The 15,900-nt window shown below is 49.6% G+C and overlaps 6 protein-coding genes across 6 annotated transcripts; 3 read left to right on the plus strand and 3 right to left on the minus strand.

Moving 5' to 3' along the window:
* Positions 1–456: 456 nt before the first annotated feature.
* On the plus strand, positions 457–1,881 carry P175DRAFT_0509923 (D-arabinose 1-dehydrogenase (NAD(P)(+)) ARA2; the record flags this gene model as incomplete). Its single annotated transcript, XM_040898470.1, has 2 exons — positions 457–1,735; positions 1,757–1,881. 2 exons carry the CDS (start codon positions 457–459, stop codon positions 1,879–1,881), a joined length of 1,404 nt encoding a protein of 467 aa, XP_040751342.1.
* A 379-nt stretch (positions 1,882–2,260) lies between these two features.
* Positions 2,261–5,351, minus strand: P175DRAFT_0558146 (DUF323 domain protein). The gene is made up of 7 exons (XM_040900821.1): positions 4,990–5,351; positions 4,242–4,921; positions 3,964–4,179; positions 3,007–3,895; positions 2,650–2,951; positions 2,515–2,596; positions 2,261–2,457 (listed from the first exon to the last, which is right to left on the minus strand). Exons 1-7 carry the CDS (start codon positions 5,283–5,285, stop codon positions 2,391–2,393), a joined length of 2,532 nt encoding a protein of 843 aa, XP_040751343.1. The 5' UTR covers positions 5,286–5,351; the 3' UTR covers positions 2,261–2,390.
* Positions 5,352–7,554: 2,203 nt separating this feature from the next.
* P175DRAFT_0524247 (uncharacterized protein) lies at positions 7,555–9,069 on the plus strand (the record flags this gene model as incomplete). The annotated part of the gene is made up of 1 exon (XM_040899357.1): positions 7,555–9,069. Exon 1 carries the CDS (start codon positions 7,645–7,647, stop codon positions 9,067–9,069), a length of 1,425 nt encoding a protein of 474 aa, XP_040751344.1. The 5' UTR covers positions 7,555–7,644.
* Positions 9,051–10,578, minus strand: P175DRAFT_0502103 (DUF92 domain-containing protein). The gene is made up of 4 exons (XM_040897311.1): positions 10,293–10,578; positions 10,016–10,230; positions 9,580–9,955; positions 9,051–9,508 (listed from the first exon to the last, which is right to left on the minus strand). Exons 1-4 carry the CDS (start codon positions 10,476–10,478, stop codon positions 9,176–9,178), a joined length of 1,110 nt encoding a protein of 369 aa, XP_040751345.1. The 5' UTR covers positions 10,479–10,578; the 3' UTR covers positions 9,051–9,175.
* A 335-nt stretch (positions 10,579–10,913) lies between these two features.
* Positions 10,914–12,866, plus strand: P175DRAFT_0502104 (uncharacterized protein). The gene is made up of 4 exons (XM_040897312.1): positions 10,914–11,275; positions 11,329–11,460; positions 11,536–11,844; positions 11,954–12,866. Exons 1-4 carry the CDS (start codon positions 11,002–11,004, stop codon positions 12,736–12,738), a joined length of 1,500 nt encoding a protein of 499 aa, XP_040751346.1. The 5' UTR covers positions 10,914–11,001; the 3' UTR covers positions 12,739–12,866.
* A 291-nt stretch (positions 12,867–13,157) lies between these two features.
* On the minus strand, positions 13,158–15,095 carry P175DRAFT_0480696 (uncharacterized protein; the record flags this gene model as incomplete). The annotated part of the gene is made up of 5 exons (XM_040895438.1): positions 13,158–13,567; positions 13,620–13,655; positions 13,699–13,767; positions 13,828–14,035; positions 14,091–15,095. 5 exons carry the CDS (start codon positions 15,093–15,095, stop codon positions 13,158–13,160), a joined length of 1,728 nt encoding a protein of 575 aa, XP_040751347.1.
* Between the last annotated feature and the right edge of the window lie 805 nt (positions 15,096–15,900).

Genomic DNA, 15,900 nt, shown 5'->3' on the forward strand with positions numbered 1-15,900 from the left:
AGTTGGCTTGGTGTTAATGAAGTAAAGAATCTTCTGTTTGGACTGTAGAATTAATGTATATATATTCTGTACTGCGAGATATAGATGGTGGTTATGTAGGATCGTGATCTTGTAACCAAATCCTATGTACATACATTTTCCCAACTTCAGCGTCAACCACAAGATACAACATAATAATATCAAAGAAGAAAGAGAGAAAACACTCTCCACATTCATCAACTCTCATTCCTCATTCGCTCGATCGATTTTAAAGGATCGCGCCATCCGAAGCGGAGCCTGTTAGAAATCAACCGTCCTGACAATCTCTTCTTCTTCTTGTCTACATCCACTGCGGAGGAGAGGTTCACCCTCTCTCCCTTGATTTTATATTCCTCATTTGAAACCGTGTTCTTTACTTTTCTCGCTTTCCAGAGTTATATCCCTCTTTTATTTTATTTTATTTTTTTTATTCACACAATGGACTCTGCAAAGGTTCCGCTATCGGCGACTCTTCCGCCGCTGATAATGGGTACAGCCACTTTCAACTCCCAGTACAACGAAGACCCCTTCGCTCTCCCCACCACGGACCTGGTCCATCGCGCGTTCGCCAGCGGAGTTCGCGCCTTTGATACCTCTCCGTACTACGGTCCTGCCGAGGAACTGCTGGGTCGTGCGCTCGCCACCGACTACGTGCAGTCGAATTTCCCGCGACACACCTACCACCTGCTCACCAAAGTGGGCCGAATTGCCTCGGCATCCTTCGACTACTCCGCGGAATGGGTGAGGACGAGCGTGGAGCGCAGTCTGGGCCGTCTCCGGACCGAATATCTGGACGTGGTCTACTGCCACGATGTCGAGTTCGTCCCCCCCGCCGCAGTCCTGGAGGCCGTTCGCGAATTGCGCCGCATCAGGGACACCGCGGGCACAATCCGCTACGTGGGGATCTCGGGCTACCCCGTTGATGTCCTCTGCGAGCTCGCGGAGATGATTCTCCGCGAGACAGGCGAGCCAGTGGACGCGGTCATGTCCTACGCGAATTTCACGCTGCAGAACACCCGGCTGCTGACCCGGGGCTTGCCGCGGCTGCTCGCGGCCGGGGTGGACGTGGTCCCGAATGCCTCGCCGCTGGGGATGGGCTTGCTCAGGAAGCAGGGCGTGCCGATTGGGAGCATGGGCGATTTCCACCCGGCGCCCGACGGTCTGCGCCGCCGCATCCACACCGCTGCGGAATGGGCCGACTCGCAGGGTGAAAAGCTCGAAGTCATTGCGATTCGCTTCGCGCTGGAGTCCTGGCTCCGGCAGGGGTCCCGGGCGGGCGCGTTAGGTCCGCCTCTGGCGCGTGGCCCCGATGCCGACCCGGGGCTTCTGTCCGTGGCGACCATCGGCACTGGAGAAAGACTCGGGGTCAGTGTTATGGGCGTGAGCAACGTCGCCGAGCTGAATGAGACCCTGCGCGTCTGGCACAGTATTCTCGACGGACTCGAGGTCGAGAACTATCCCGATGATGAACAACCCCCTATCGAGGAGAAGCATGCTGCTGCCCCCCCACCGGTCATTCCCTCCGCCCCGGCTATTATCCTGACCCCCTCGGATGGCATGATCACAGATCATGTGTGGTCCCATAACCGACGCAGTCGCATTGTCTCCCTCGCCCAGCAGATCCAGTCTATCCTTGGGCCCGACTGGGTCGATTACGCCTGGCCGAGCCCAGGCCCCGACTTTGTGAATACTCTTCCCGCAGATCGTGTCGCTAAGGGTGATCAACCCGCCGCCACAGACACAGCCAAAGATACCCAACCCGCTTCTACGACTGAAGACGCTATGATTACACCTCCTCTAGAGGCGCTGGACACAAAGATACCCACCAACACTGTTGTTGTACCCTTGGATACCCCACTGTGAATACTAGTATGGTATACTATTATATTATGCATGCATGCCCATACATGTACGTACGTACATACATACCTTGTCTGACAATGACCACGACGACGACGATGACGATGACAATGTCCTGATGATGACTGCATCACATAATGTTGCTTATGTGCACATAACCAACTACGGAGAACTTGAATTGAATTACTTTAGCTATTCAAGCATCAAGAAAAATGCCCCCCTTTAGAGATATTAGACGGTATAATACACTTGAAAAATGAATAAACCGCCCACGTGGCTTAAAAAAAACTCAATACTACTAGAAATCCTCCAAGAATTATATACCTCTTCTTTTCTGCTCTCACTCTCAAAATTGTTTTTTTTTTTTTTTTTTTTTTTTTTTAGCTTGGCCCTGTTTTCACCCGAGGAGTTGATGGTGGATGATGAACAGTAATAACAATTAACTATACATTGGACGCATGGTCCATCTATCATTGTAGTCGTATGCTATAGATCTATACTATAACTTCTCTTTAGAGGTCGCGTACAAGTCGTGCACCGGCCCAAGTGTAAGGATAGTTTCGCTGATACCAGTTAATGCTAAGGTGAGGTTAGCATGTCGCTATTCAAAACCTCTTAATAGCGAGGAGATCTTACAAAGTTGTCCTCCCGGCAATCCGAGGGTGTGTTGCCCAAGAACCGCCGAGCGTGATGTTATGTTTTCCGTCAAAGAAATCGGCTGCAGTGTGTCAGTGACCGTTGTATACTTTAAGAGGCAAAAGAAAAACTTACAGGTATATCCGGGATAAGTTTCCATGGCTTCGAAACCATCATGTTTTGCTAGCGGCGTGCTCGTCCATTCCCAGACTCCTCCAAATTCACCTTGACCGGTAAGTTTGTCTCCGTTCTGGATAACGGGAGTCGGGTGCCAGTGTTTGAACCCAACGTTGCAGTCTGAGAGATCCATGAATACTGGAGAAGAGGAGGCAATGGGTGGTAAAACCGGTTGATTGCCATTGGCGTGTGTCTTGGCCGGGCTCTTCAAATCTTCATTTTCCCCCGGCTTATCATGCTCTCCATTCGTCTCGTGGCTGCTGTACAAACGGGGGTTAGTAATGCACGAAGATACGCACGGCTCAGGAGACAAACCCAGAGCCATTCAGATCTCCATCCTGTATGGTCTTCTTTAATCGAGCCGAATGAGCATATATGCTTTTGACCTCGGCGAAAGTCGGCAGCCTGCAGTTCGTCCACTTGGCGTATTGAGCTAGCTCGTCATAAGATGCAAGGACAGGCCAGTCCTGGGCAAGACTAAGTGGTACAGGACCAAAAACGGTACGGACGGCAAAGTTGGCCAGAAAATCCTTCGTGGTATGGCAGCCGCATCTTGAAACTTCACTAACAGTAGCCTTGTTTGTTTCTGGATTCATCTGGACCCAAGATGCAGGCCCACGGCGTATCCCATTGGCTTGCAAGTACTCAGCAAATTCTCCATTTGTGATCGGACGACCTTGTGCCTCGAATGCTTGGACGCTTATATTTCTCGTCGGCTTCTCGTTATCCCACCCAAAAGACGTCTCTGGGAGCGAGTCGCTCGGGCAGTCGAGGCCGATAGATAGTGTCTGCTCCGGGATAGTGAACCATTCGTTTGCCTTCTCCTTTTGTCTAGCGTCATGGAATAGCTTTTCAAAATCGGGAACAGGAACCCCAGGGGGCGGGAGAATCTTTTCACTCTGGATCAGCATGTAAAGGAAAGTTTCTAAATGCATAGCTTCATGTTCAAAACCAATCCAAATGGCTTCACCCAAATTTTGGTCTTGGGATAAATCTGGCGTTTCTAGAATAGACCGCACTCTATTTCTGACACGTTCTTCATAACCCAAAATCTCGGAGCGAAGTGGCCATTCGTTAGGAATCTCACTGTGAGAATGACACTTCTCAGGATCATCAACGTCTGGGTCGATGCCCCGTTCAAAGATTTGCTGATATGATTTTGGCTCTGTGGGTTTGCCACCCGAGGCTCGAGTTAAATGAATATCTATTTGCTTCAATCAGTAAGGAATCTAAATCGAGTAAAATGTTGTGGGTGAGAACTGAGTTACGTACCTGAGAAGGTAGGAATGTGCCCTAAATAGAAAATCAAAGCATTTCTAAGTTTAATCGGTTTTGAAAGAAGTTCTTCCTGCGAAACCATGGCCTTGGTGACTATGTCCCAAGCAGTCCACATAGACTGAAATTCTTTCAAGCTAGGAATAGGATGTGCGGCGTACTCGGAGGGTGAAGTCGGAAAGTCTAGTGCGGCTGGGTATAATAAATGGATATCTAAGGCAAAAAAGGTTCCTAGTCAGTAAATCGAAAAAGGAATCCGCTGGTAAAAGACATACGGTATTCTTCAGAACTATTGCCAAACTCCGCGGCTTCAATGAAACCTGCGTCGCGCCACAGGTTTTTACGTGCAGTGGCACCGTGTTTGAATGCCTCTTCAAAGATTAACTTTTCACCTTTGGGAATAACAACATGGTCAATAGTTACGTCCTTCTTCGAAGCATAAAATGCTTGGTGTGTTCCCTGGACGGCGTCGTATTTGGTAACAACTTCCCACTCATTCGGCTTGAAAGCCTCATACCCGAAGATGGTGTTGGCATGAGCCAACCCATTTTGGTAAAACTTTTGAGTAATACCCTCCGAGTCATTGTAGGCGTTGTATACTTTGACTGAATCCTCGCAGGCATCTAAACCCACCACCATCATATCTGATGGATCCAGAAGTCTAGAGTATCGAGCAAGAAACTCTGCCGCATCTGATGGACTAAAATTTCCCAAGGATGAGCCCAATGACAAAACCACAGTTGGCCGCTGCCTATTCTCAGAGTTTCCAAGCCAGGAGATTGCATCGTCGTATGTCCCATGGAGGCCGTGGAAACCGACATGCTTGTAGCTTTCTAAGCAAACATTGGAGAAGGTACGCTGCAGTTCAGAGAGTGAGAGATCCAAGGCGTAGTAATCTACCCGTTTGCCAACGCGCTCAAATTCCTGGAGTAGGATTTCAATCTTCCGAAGGTTCCTGCACACAGAGTTAGTTTCGCCACCGATCCGTCTAGCTGCTCAATGAGCAGAACCGAGGTGACGAACCCACTCCCAAGCTCCAGAAGCTGTGCATTGCTGGGAATCCTTTCAACGAGCCCCCGCGAATGTGTTTCTAGCACCTCGATTTCAGCGTTGGTCAGGTAATATTCGTCCAGGTACGTGATTTTCTCAAAAAGCTTCAATCCCTCCGTATCGTATAGCAGCATTGTCGGCAAAGACCGCCTCGTTCCATCTGGGGGATTGATGCCTCTCCGAATCTCATTGACTAATGAATACTCTACGTCATTCTGACGGATGTCGACGATTCCGACATTCTTAGGTGAGACTGCCAAAGGACTCATCTTTGCGGTATTGGAAGGTTAGAGAAAAGGGGGGAAAAGAAAGAAAGACGTGAAAAAGATATAGCTAATATGGATTAATTATAGTTCGAGAACCGGGGCAAAAGACCCCTTTATATAGGAAACGCAAGTGATACAGTTTCCGTGAAGGAAAGAGGGGTAGGTGAGGAGATCTGCCAATGGAGCATGGCAGTGAAGATGAGAAATCTAAATTGATAGGTTGCTTTGAAATAAGCAGTGCCAGGGGGGAAAGAGGCCTGAGTGAGGAAAACGGGAAAAAGGGCTAAAAAGAAAGCAGGAACCAGCGCGGGCACGCGCGGCAGTGTAGAAATAACGAGGTTGTTGAGGTATCATATGCTCCGAGAGTTGTGGGAATTCTCGACATAGGGCGACCCATAAGCTGCAAGAACAAACATTCCACGTCCCCGGAAGAGGATTTAGATTGGACGAGAATCAGATCTGTCGAATTAAGGATGACATCAGGAGGTCTCGCTTAATTTGCATGTCAAATCGAAATGTCAAAAGAAATGCATGTTGAGAGCTCTAGAGTCAGAGCCATGCAACCTGTACAGGCTTTAGTAGAAGGGGGCGGACCACGGACTGGCCCCATAGCTCTGCTCTGCCCACAATTGCGCAGTGCTAGTCCAATGAAGCTCTAGCGTGGGATAAAAATGACGCGCGCCAGGATCGAATCCCAGGGTCGCTCCCCCACTTTGCTGGATGAGAGACTCGAGAGTGAGTGAGGGAGGAACTCCAGTTTCTGTTGCTGACTTGCAACTTCCTTTCGGAGGTTGCGGTTGGATGCAGGTGACGTGTGGTTTGCACCATTTGCAGCTGTTTGCAGCTGTTTGCGGTCTTTGTCTGTGTTTAGCTGGCTTTGCACTGTTTGTTTAGCCCACCTGATTTGATATCACTGGATCTGCTGCTTGTGTTTTGCTCCACTGCGGAAATCAGACCCTCCACCATCAAGGGCACTTATTTCTCACCATTTGCATCTTTGGGCAGACGACAAGGTGTACATGCGCACTATCTATGGAGCCATCTTAATTTACCAGCATCGAACTTGAACTCTCTGAGTCATACGATGGGATACTCACAGTGGTTACCTATTCCCCGAGAAACACACGAAGCGAAAGGAAGGACCTGGAAACCAAGATTGGTCCTGCATACTGAATTTCAAGGCTGGGGATATCTAAACCGACCTCCGCTTGAGGCATACGTATTATTGACCGGTGTCGAGAGGTAAAGTTGAGTGAGCGCTTAAGCTCTTGCAAGATTCTTGGCCCGGGATGTCCTGATATTTATACCCGACAATCAACCGAAAGTACTCCTTATCTGCTGACATGAACATGGACTGACCATGCATGAGATTCAGAACAATATAACCTCCGATAGGGTTCGCATAGCAAACAGTTGTGGGCTCCCTTTACCTTTCTGGGCACCCGTGGTGTCAAAATACGGTAGCTTCAAGATACAAAACCTATCCCATCAGAATTTATGAACACATGATGACACCGATAGAAGACCGGGTACTCTGAAGAACTTGGTGAAAGGAATCGTCAGTGGTGGCTGGACGGATACTACATGTGGTGTTATGAGAAGTTGACAGCGTATCAAATCACTATATCTGGCATATCTACCCGGGGTAGTGGACTTCATTGACCATGCCATATAGTCTCTGGTCGATGCTATGATTCCAACAGTTCCAACAGTTCCACCTTTGCAGCGCACCTATACTGGATTGAATAGGCGAGCTTTCATGCGAAAAAGTTAAGCCTAAATCAAGGCAATTGGGAAAAGTGGCCGAAATCATGATGGGGACGTAAGTAAGGACGTAGAACAGGGAAATGTTAGGAATACCCTTGACGAAGCCCTATATAATGAAAGGATCTCCTGTAGCAAGACTTGACAGCCACTAACCCCTTGTATTGGGGCCAATATCACCCATACTATTGGTTCTAATTAGCGCCATGATCCTAGATATTTCACTATTGTTACTATAGTATAGTATACCTCTCTTGTCTTCAAGCTTAACACTGAGAGCAGACTACTGAACATGGGGCCAGGGTAGGGAATAACAAAACAAAGACATTCTATAGATATATCACATGGCTTTGTTAGGGTTTTTTTTTTATATTGTATATACTTCAATGAAATTCTAGACCAGCCATACAAAGCATAGTCCCAAGGCTCATTGTTCCCAGAATGAATTGATTCAATCTTGATTGAGATTGTCTCGGAAGTCTCCGCCATCATTCTTCTTTGTTTGTTGCCTATATAAGATAAAGGTTCCCTGCTCTGTTTATAGCTTCATCAACCACACACACACACACACACACACACACACACACAATATCCAAACATGCAAGATTCTCCAGGAAAGCCACGGTCCGCATCCGCATCCACCTTCCCACCCCAAGAATACAGCTCCGAAGACTCCGCCCCTTCATCCCCAGATCCACTCGAGATGACCCTCCGCCAGCTCCGTTCCCGGTCCAAAAACCCTAAAGACGCCAACACCGAAGAAGAAGAGGAAGAGGAAGAGGAAGAAGGAGAAGGAGGAGGAGGAGAAAAGGAAGACTACAGCTATCTCGAACAAAAAGGCTACCACAACTTCGCGCCAGGCCCGTACATGAACGCAGCCGCCCACCGGCCAAACTACACGATTATGAAGCGCCCCCCCGTGAACCCCGTCCTCGCCTCCGTCCAAGAATACATGGCCAAGTCCAAGCCCCTGGAATACACACTGGCTAAATCGGAGGTGTCGCTCAATAAGCTCGAAGCCCTCATTGACCTGTCCAAGACCTCGGGGCTGATCGAGCGCGGAGAGGAAGAGGACGCGGCGGAGTGTGTGCGGCGCGCGATGACGATTGCGAATACGTTAGACGCCAGGGCGCTTGTCATGAGGTGTGAGAAATGGCTTGCGAAGTTCCGGGAGGTGAGGGCAGATCCGCAGTTGTATGCGCAGTGGTCTTCGGGGTTTGGGATGGGTGGGTTCTTTGGTGGGTACGCGAGGAGGACTGGTGTCAATGCAAATGCAAATGCAAATGCAAAACCAAGTGCCAGTGCCAGTGCCAGTGCCAGTGACAATGCCAACGCCAAGTGGCTTTTCCAGGGTTATGTGTCTGAGGCTGGGTCTGGATCGGACTTTGATGAGAAAGCCCAGGTCAAGGCTCAGGCGAAGGGTAGAGATATGAAGGGGAATACAAAAGCAAAGCAAAAGAATCTTTGCTACTATGTCTCTAAAGGGACGCAGACCTCGCCACTTGCTTCTCCCGGTCTGGGCTGCGCGAAACCAACTGAAAAACGCATATGGCCCCAGAACTCGAGTTCCGGTGTCTCATACCGAGTCTCGACGCGGACTCCGCTTAGCAAGGGATCCAAAGGTAGAAACAGAACCCGGGGTAATCCACTCCGACGATTTCCCGCGCGTCCTAAGCCCTGGCTTGTACAAGATATGGAAGATGTGGCTATTGCCACCGGGCACCGGAAAGGCTCATTTATACTCGAAGAGATGGAAGCAGAACAGGACTCGCCCTTCGGTCCGGAACAGAGGGAGTTTACCTTCGCCATGGATGTCACCGAAAGGGCATCGCGTGTGCGCAAAACGGATATCTTCCCTCAGCAGAGCTGGGAGTTTATTGCGGATCCAGGGCAGTGGGACTGGTTCAAAGCGAAGATGAAGAATGAGCCTGTTACGCTGGAGTTTTTGGAGTGGGAGAGGGAGAGGATGATTGTTTTGGTCGAACAGAGATTGTGGATGGATGGTGATGATGAGATGTTTTAGTTCTTGTTTGCCTAGCTAGTTCTTTAGCATTCGGTTTCAGTTTGTATTATTGAAATCGGTATATTTATACACAATCCATCATGGGATATAGGTTGATCAGAACCACTTAGCAAAAATCAATATCCAAGACGGACACGCCCCAAACCCAGCTTGCAACTCCCATAGCTCCTACACTCATAATAAACGCCATCAACAAGTTTACGGCATTGTTATCCAAAATATCAAATCCACTTTCTACACGGCGACTCTCATGAAGCGCATCATTTTGCGTCCCTGTGGTTGTCCCTGCCGATGACCCTGTTCCTTTAGGACCCTTGGGTGCGGCTGCATTAGCTACGGCTTCGGAACTGCGGAGATGGGAGTCACCGGTCGCATCAGAAGAGAACCCAGATGCATCCGCCGTGCTTCCGAGTTTAGTGGATGAGGGATGAATAAGGACCTGTGCAGCATTTATTCGTAAGACAAAAAAAAAAAAAAAGAATTCAAGCCGAGTCGAGTACAGGAGCATACCTTCTGTCCACCCGTTCCCTCAATAATCTTTCCCGTCCTCTTATCAACAACACTAGCCTGAAGCATCCCTCCTAGTACACTATCCAATACACTCCCCAGAGCTCCGCACACAGTCACGGCAAGAATCCATTGAACGCGCTCCTGCAGTGTACCTGATGTGCCATTATGCCCACCACAGAAGGGAATAAGAACAGCAGAGGTGAGGCCAATTGTGAACGCGCCAAAGACTCCAGCCAGCAGCCCCGTCCCGGTAACGCCGCCATTTGTACCCGGAGGAACGGCACGAAGGGAAAGAGAGGTGATAAGACGCGGGTTCGATTTAGATAGGATTCCGAGTTCAGAGGAGAATGTATCGGCTGCGACGGCAGCGTAGTTACTATCGGCAGAATCGTTAGTCCCGGACAATCAATTTTACTTTGGTCACAAGGAGACGCACGCTACAATCCCGACCACGAGCAAATCTGCGGCAGAATGGCCATTCGAGAAACACTTGTTCGTCTCCTTGTTTTTCCAGAGCACCCAAGTGTGCAAAAGGATGAGTATGGTCGCTACGACTGAATTGGCCAGAACCTGGACGTGGGTTCTTGAGCCCTCACCGCCGTGAGAGCCGGTTGCTGAGAGGGTGAGACGAGCTTTAATATCGTGTTTAACCTATCCAATGTTACAAGAATTAGCTGGGGCCAAGTAGAGAAAACGGAAGGCAGGCGACGCACCTTTGTAGCTCTCGTTCCACCCAGATAAAATACCATTAACAGAAATAACGGAGCCGACCAGGGGTGAAGACCATGTGCGCTTGCAGTCAGAGCCGCCACGACGCATCCAAATGGCGTAAGCGACTTTCTCGACCACGCGCGGTGGACGAGCCCCACGATAATCGGGACGGCGATGTAGGGCTTCATTGGAAGTGTCAAGCATCGACTAGGGAGCCTGCCTATGATGATTCAGGAGTATCTGGAGCGAAATGCACGATGGGATCCCAGCATGATGGCGGGGGGTCCGGGGTGGTTGACGAAGGAAAGAGAGAGAGATGAAGCTACAGCTTGGCTTTTGGCCATCACTGGATCCGGTTAGCCTGAGGCACTGTGCCTCCACGCTTCGTCCTTTTTCTTCTACAAACATGTACTCCGGATATATTATGCTAGTGTGGGATATATACAGATCTGATCTTCAATGTACGTAGTAACTACTATGTACATATATCTGACGGACGTTGGGCCTGAAGTCAGAATGAATAGAGACACTCGGGCTCCGGGTTAACTCCGGGAGAAGCTGCCTGAGGCCGAACCCTAGTATAAAAGGTTGGAAATCCCCTCCATCTTAACCGGAGGAGGAGTGTTGATCCAGGTTGAATGAATCAATTCAGTCTCCTCTGTCTTTTTATTTCCTTCCTAGTCTCGTGGATCTCTCACACTTCAGCCCAGCATGACTTCCAAAGCAACCCTTCTAAGGAAAGGCACGGTCCTTTACCACGACGATGACGACAAAGTGACCCCTCTCAAGAACACTGATATCCTCATCGAAGGAGACTCAATCACCAAGATCGGTGTGAACCTCGAAGCCCCCTCCGGTGCAGAAATCGTCGATTGCACCGACAAGATCATCAGCCCGGGATTCATCGACACCCATCACCACCTGTGGCAGACCCAGCTCAAGGGCTGTCATAGTGAGGATTCTCTCTTGGACTATTTCCCCCATGGTAAGCGAACTCTGCTATTCCTTTGAACCGGCGCTTAGTTACTAACAAGCTAGGCTTGCTGCCATCCCACTTCTATGACCCCGAGGATACCTACTGGGGTCAATTGACAGGAGCTTTAGAGGCCATTAACTCCGGAACAACCTTTGTCTTGGACCATGCTCATGGCTGCAAGACCAAAGAACATGGTAGGTACCCATCCCACCTTACCGTGCCATGGAAAGCTCCCCCCCTCCCCCCACCCTGACAATGTATCCCTCTAGTCCGCCAAGCACTCTCTGCTTGTTCTGCCTCCGGAATCCGAGCGGTCTTTGCATACGCAACCGCGCTACGCCTAGAAAAATGGGACACCGAATGCTGTGTGCCGTCCCAGGAGAGCCAACTAGAGGAAAGCATCCAGGACGCAATCGAGCTTGCAGCAGGACACCCACTCGGCGAGGGCCGGATCCAAATCGGCTACGGGTTCGACGCATACTACCTGCCCAAGGAGGTGGTCATTAGCGTTTTCACCCGTCTCCGCGCCGCAGGCGTAAAGCTGATAACGAGCCATGTAGTGAAATCTGCTCTATTCGGTAAACCCCCCCCAGCATTTCCCTTCTTCTTCTTCTTCTTCTTCTTCTTCTTCTTCTTCCTCTCTCTCAAATAAACACTAACATAAAGGGGGGGTAAAAAAAAATCCAGGTTCAAACTCAATCATAACAACCCTTTCCAATTACGGCCTACTAACACCCGACCTCGTCCTCTCGCACTGCATCACCATAAGCGAACCCGAAAAACAACTGCTAAGAAACACCCAGGTGCCCGTCTCCGCCACCCCGGAAACCGAATCCCGAATGGCAATGGGGTGGCCGTTATCCTTCGCCGCAGGGATAAACTACACGTTTGGCGTCGATTGCCACAGCAGCAACAGCGCGTCGCTGATCCAAATGTGCCGGCTGGGGATTTCAATGGCCCGCCAGGAGCGCTTCCTCCCGCTGATCAGCGACGGGAAATTTCCGAGCCGCGTGCCGCCGTCCGGGGCTGTTGCGGAGGGGTTTCGCGCGATGACGATCGGCGGGGCGCGGGCTGTGGGGTTGGGCGAGCAGATTGGGTCGCTGCGGGAAGGGAAACGGGCTGATCTGGTGGTGTTTGATGCGGCCAGCGTGAATATGGCGGGGGTGGCGGAGTTTGATCCGGTGGTTGCTGTCGTGAATCATAGTGAAGGGGCGGATATCCTTTCCGTGATGATTGATGGGAAGTGGAGGAAGAGGGATGGGAAGTTGGTTCCCGTTCCCGTTCCGGGTCCGGTTCAGGTTCCTGGGCAGGTCGAGGGCCAGAGCCAGACGTGGGAACAAGTGAGGGAAGAATTTTTGGAGAGCCAGAGGAAAATCCGCAGGCTGGAGCAAGGTGTGAGTATGGAAAGGGCTCGGGAGATGGTGATGCAGATTTTCCACGCAGATCAGTCTGTTCTTGTTGATGTGGTTTAAGCTGTACTCTGTAGGGGAAGTTTACCGATCTAGGAGGAAAGACAAATTGGGACATACAGAAGCATGAGAAGAAATAGTATGTAATAGATTGATAACAGATTGATTGTAGTTTTGTATGTATGAACAGGTACACCTCCCCAAGCAAAGTCATTCTAGACCAACCTAGTATATCCATGATTTCCAAAGCCCAGACGTACCTTTTCTACGCTCATGTCCTGTCGGTTGGAAAAAGGGCGAGGCGGGTAGTAGTTAATTTATGACTAGATCAGTATCATGAGTCCGGATAAACAGCGTAAAGGGGAGCCCCGTTCGCCAATGTTACTATTAAAGCAAGGTGCAGGTAATACAGAGTAGTTATGTGGTTAATAGGTCTTCTAGCGTGGTAACCAAGTAGCACACAGGAGTTCGTCTGCCAAAATCTAATATCGTATCCCCTCGGGATCGCCGTCATCCCCACTCCAATACCCCAGATCAATTGCCCAATCCGCATACCCCGCAAAATTTAAGCTCTTATAGTACGCGATCCGATTAGCTTTCGTAACCTTGTCCATATAGGAGACCCACTGAGTATCATTGTACACCAAAATGTTCGAGTCGGATCCTGGATCGTAGAAAGACTCATTGATCTCAGAGTCATTAATAAGGTCTTCAATCTCTGCGTTAGCGAGGACCCCGGGCGTCCGTGTGCATATCCCCGGCTTTGCAGTAGACTTTGGGCCCTCAAACCGACACTCTGGCTTAACGCATCCGACTTCACTCATGCCAAAAGACCGTCCATAGCTAGATATGCCCACAGTTATCATGTTGCTCGGAACCCCGGCTTTCGTAACTGTAAAGATCAGCAAGTAAATTATTATCTGATATGGTATATATATATATACTCATGGCGAGGGCGTATTCCGTTTCGGTAAGATTCACTGCTTTATTAGAAATGCCAACTATAGGTACTGGGGTCCTTACCATGACTTCGTAGACAATTTCCTGTCTTGCAATAATCTTGAGCCAAGTAGTAATTGTAATCCCATTGCCCTGTATCTCCGATCTGAATTAGTGTTCATCTAGCTTGCAAATATTTTAAAAAGATATTACCGTGGAGGTCGTATGTCATGTATACAATGTAACTCAGGTGTCGAGACATCGCTTTGATTGGGAACACTTTCAGGTTCCAGAAACAGGCAGGAGCAGCTATAGAGACGCTTTTTTTCCGGGGGAAAACTCCCCAGAGCTTTTCAAGAAACGCAAGATAGTTCGGGCCGTCCGACTCGGAGCCTAGGTGGACGGTCGGGATGCTAGAGAGCTAGTGATTGTTAGCTAGTCCCTTCCATCAGGAAGAGAAAGCGAAAAGAACGTACTCCCGGATATTCCCAATCAAAATCAACTCCATCAAGGCCATTGTCTTCAACAAACTCTAAGATATTCCCGATGAATGTGTCTACATTCTTCGGGTTCATGGCATCGCGAAGTCCATCGTAGCTTCCGGAGTTGAGAGAATATCCCCAGCCGCCAAACGAAAGGATCCTTTTCACATTTTTTAGCGCTAGAAAGCCTTCCCACTGCCCGTAAGTGTCGTTGACCGCAACATTGAATTTATTATCAATGGTAGCAAAGCCCCAGTGAATATGGGTGTACTCGCTCGTGTTGATGCTCCTAGCGCGTAAGTTGAGGCATGGTCGGTCCCAGTTCCAGGATTCATAATATCCAATTCTTATAAGCTCCGAAGGGCCTTCGAGGTTATTGGTGATATTGGTTCCACAATTTGAGATGCATCCCCTGCGAGCGGGGGGTGCTGTTCCAGGGTTTCCAGTCGGTCCATTCTCAGGAGTACAGTATTCTGGGGTGATACCGCACTGGCCTCGAGTATCACAGCAGGCGTTGAGCGGACATGGGTTTAGATTGGACAGTTCTATTCCATATTCAGGGGCCTTTGTCCCCGGCACCGTTGGGCCACAGACTGCATCACTTACCGGAACAGGCATAGGTGGGATACCTTCACTGAGACAGATCCTAAGCTCCCCATGAATGTTGTCACAGCCAGTCCAGCCCCAGGTAGCTCCATCGTTAAAGTAACTGATATCCGACGGCTTCAGGTCGTATTCCGCTGCAATCGAAGAGCACGTGTCATTGTCATTTGTTGTGAGGCTAGCACATGAGCCATTTTCATCCATTATTGGTTTCCTGCTGGGAGTCCGAGGTGTGCAGCATACCAGCTGACCTGGCCTCAGTGACGAACATAACCCACCCTCTGGATTGTAGTCAATAAACTCATCTTGGGATATCCCGCACTTGTATGCCAAAGAGGCACAGGAGTCCCCAAAAACGACAGTCTCAGCCATGCACCTGTGTCGCTTGTTATACATGTGCCGTGTATCCATGGAGTCTGCCATTATTGGCCTCGTGACGGCGCTTTCCCCGACCCGAGTACTGTACTTGCTGTGTTGCAAGCATTTAACAGTGTGGCCTGGGCGGACTTGTCTCCAGACCTCCGTGACGCTTCCTGTGGTATCTACTGTGGTACCAAAGGAAGATTCTTCACGCTCATTGCATATGTGTTTGGTCGCGCTGTGGAGAGCTTGCACGTCTCTAATTTGGTCTTGGAAGTGACGAGCAGTGGGAGGCGCAGCAACAAAGTCATCAGTGGTCGAAGTCCCGCAGTATATACCGACAACAGTACAGTTGAAGCACAGGTAGAGACTGTAGGGGTCGGAATAAAGGTCCATTGGCAGGTAATTTGGTATACGGTCGAGGATGAAATGAAGCGTGTCAGGGTCAAAGGAGGGGTTGCTATCATCCACTGTCAACTCGAGCCAGATGTTGCTGCTGTTAGGAAGTAACTCCCAGTTTAATCCTAAAGACGGATGACCTGAAATAATATCCCTATCTGCGACAACGCATGTGAGTGTCTTGCCCGGGGTCTCAAAAGCGTTGATGGAAGTCTCAGTAGAGGGGTCGAGCACCACAGGCTTATTGCAGGTGCTCAGAGACTCAATGATTGGGAAAACAGTGCAGTTGGCTAATTCCCAAGTACATGAGGCAAGACAGAGATCGGGCCCCGAGTTCAGGCCGCTTAAAATGACATTTATAGCCATTGGGACTGCTGAGATAGTGGCCAAAGACGCGCCCTCAAAGGGCCACATCTTGTCAGAATTTAGGGAGGTAAGAATA

The sequence above is a fragment of the Aspergillus ochraceoroseus genome, assembly GCF_002846915.1.
Source record: "Aspergillus ochraceoroseus IBT 24754 chromosome Unknown P175scaffold_5, whole genome shotgun sequence".
In the NCBI taxonomy this organism is placed as follows: Eukaryota; Fungi; Ascomycota; class Eurotiomycetes; order Eurotiales; family Aspergillaceae; genus Aspergillus; species Aspergillus ochraceoroseus.

What these genes read in the sequence shown, in the direction of transcription:
- P175DRAFT_0558146 (XM_040900821.1), bottom strand. Translation starts at nt 5,285, where the DNA reads ATGAGTCCTTTGGCAGTCTCACCTAAGAATGTCGGAATCGTCGACATC. An exon ending in CTTCTGGAGCTTGGGAGTGG is followed by an intron (nt 4,922 to 4,989) that starts GTTCGTCACCTC and finishes CTCTGTGTGCAG; the next exon opens with GAACCTTCGGAAGATTGAAA. An exon ending in GCACATTCCTACCTTCTCAG is followed by an intron (nt 3,896 to 3,963) that starts GTACGTAACTCA and finishes TGAAGCAAATAG; the next exon opens with ATATTCATTTAACTCGAGCC.
- P175DRAFT_0502103 (XM_040897311.1), bottom strand. Translation starts at nt 10,478, where the DNA reads ATGAAGCCCTACATCGCCGTCCCGATTATCGTGGGGCTCGTCCACCGC. An exon ending in GTGGAACGAGAGCTACAAAG is followed by an intron (nt 10,231 to 10,292) that starts GTGCGTCGCCTG and finishes AACATTGGATAG; the next exon opens with GTTAAACACGATATTAAAGC. An exon ending in AGGGAACGGGTGGACAGAAG is followed by an intron (nt 9,509 to 9,579) that starts GTATGCTCCTGT and finishes AATGCTGCACAG; the next exon opens with GTCCTTATTCATCCCTCATC.
- P175DRAFT_0502104 (XM_040897312.1), top strand. Translation starts at nt 11,002, where the DNA reads ATGACTTCCAAAGCAACCCTTCTAAGGAAAGGCACGGTCCTTTACCAC. An exon ending in CTTGGACTATTTCCCCCATG is followed by an intron (nt 11,276 to 11,328) that starts GTAAGCGAACTC and finishes CTAACAAGCTAG; the next exon opens with GCTTGCTGCCATCCCACTTC. An exon ending in CTGCAAGACCAAAGAACATG is followed by an intron (nt 11,461 to 11,535) that starts GTAGGTACCCAT and finishes GTATCCCTCTAG; the next exon opens with TCCGCCAAGCACTCTCTGCT.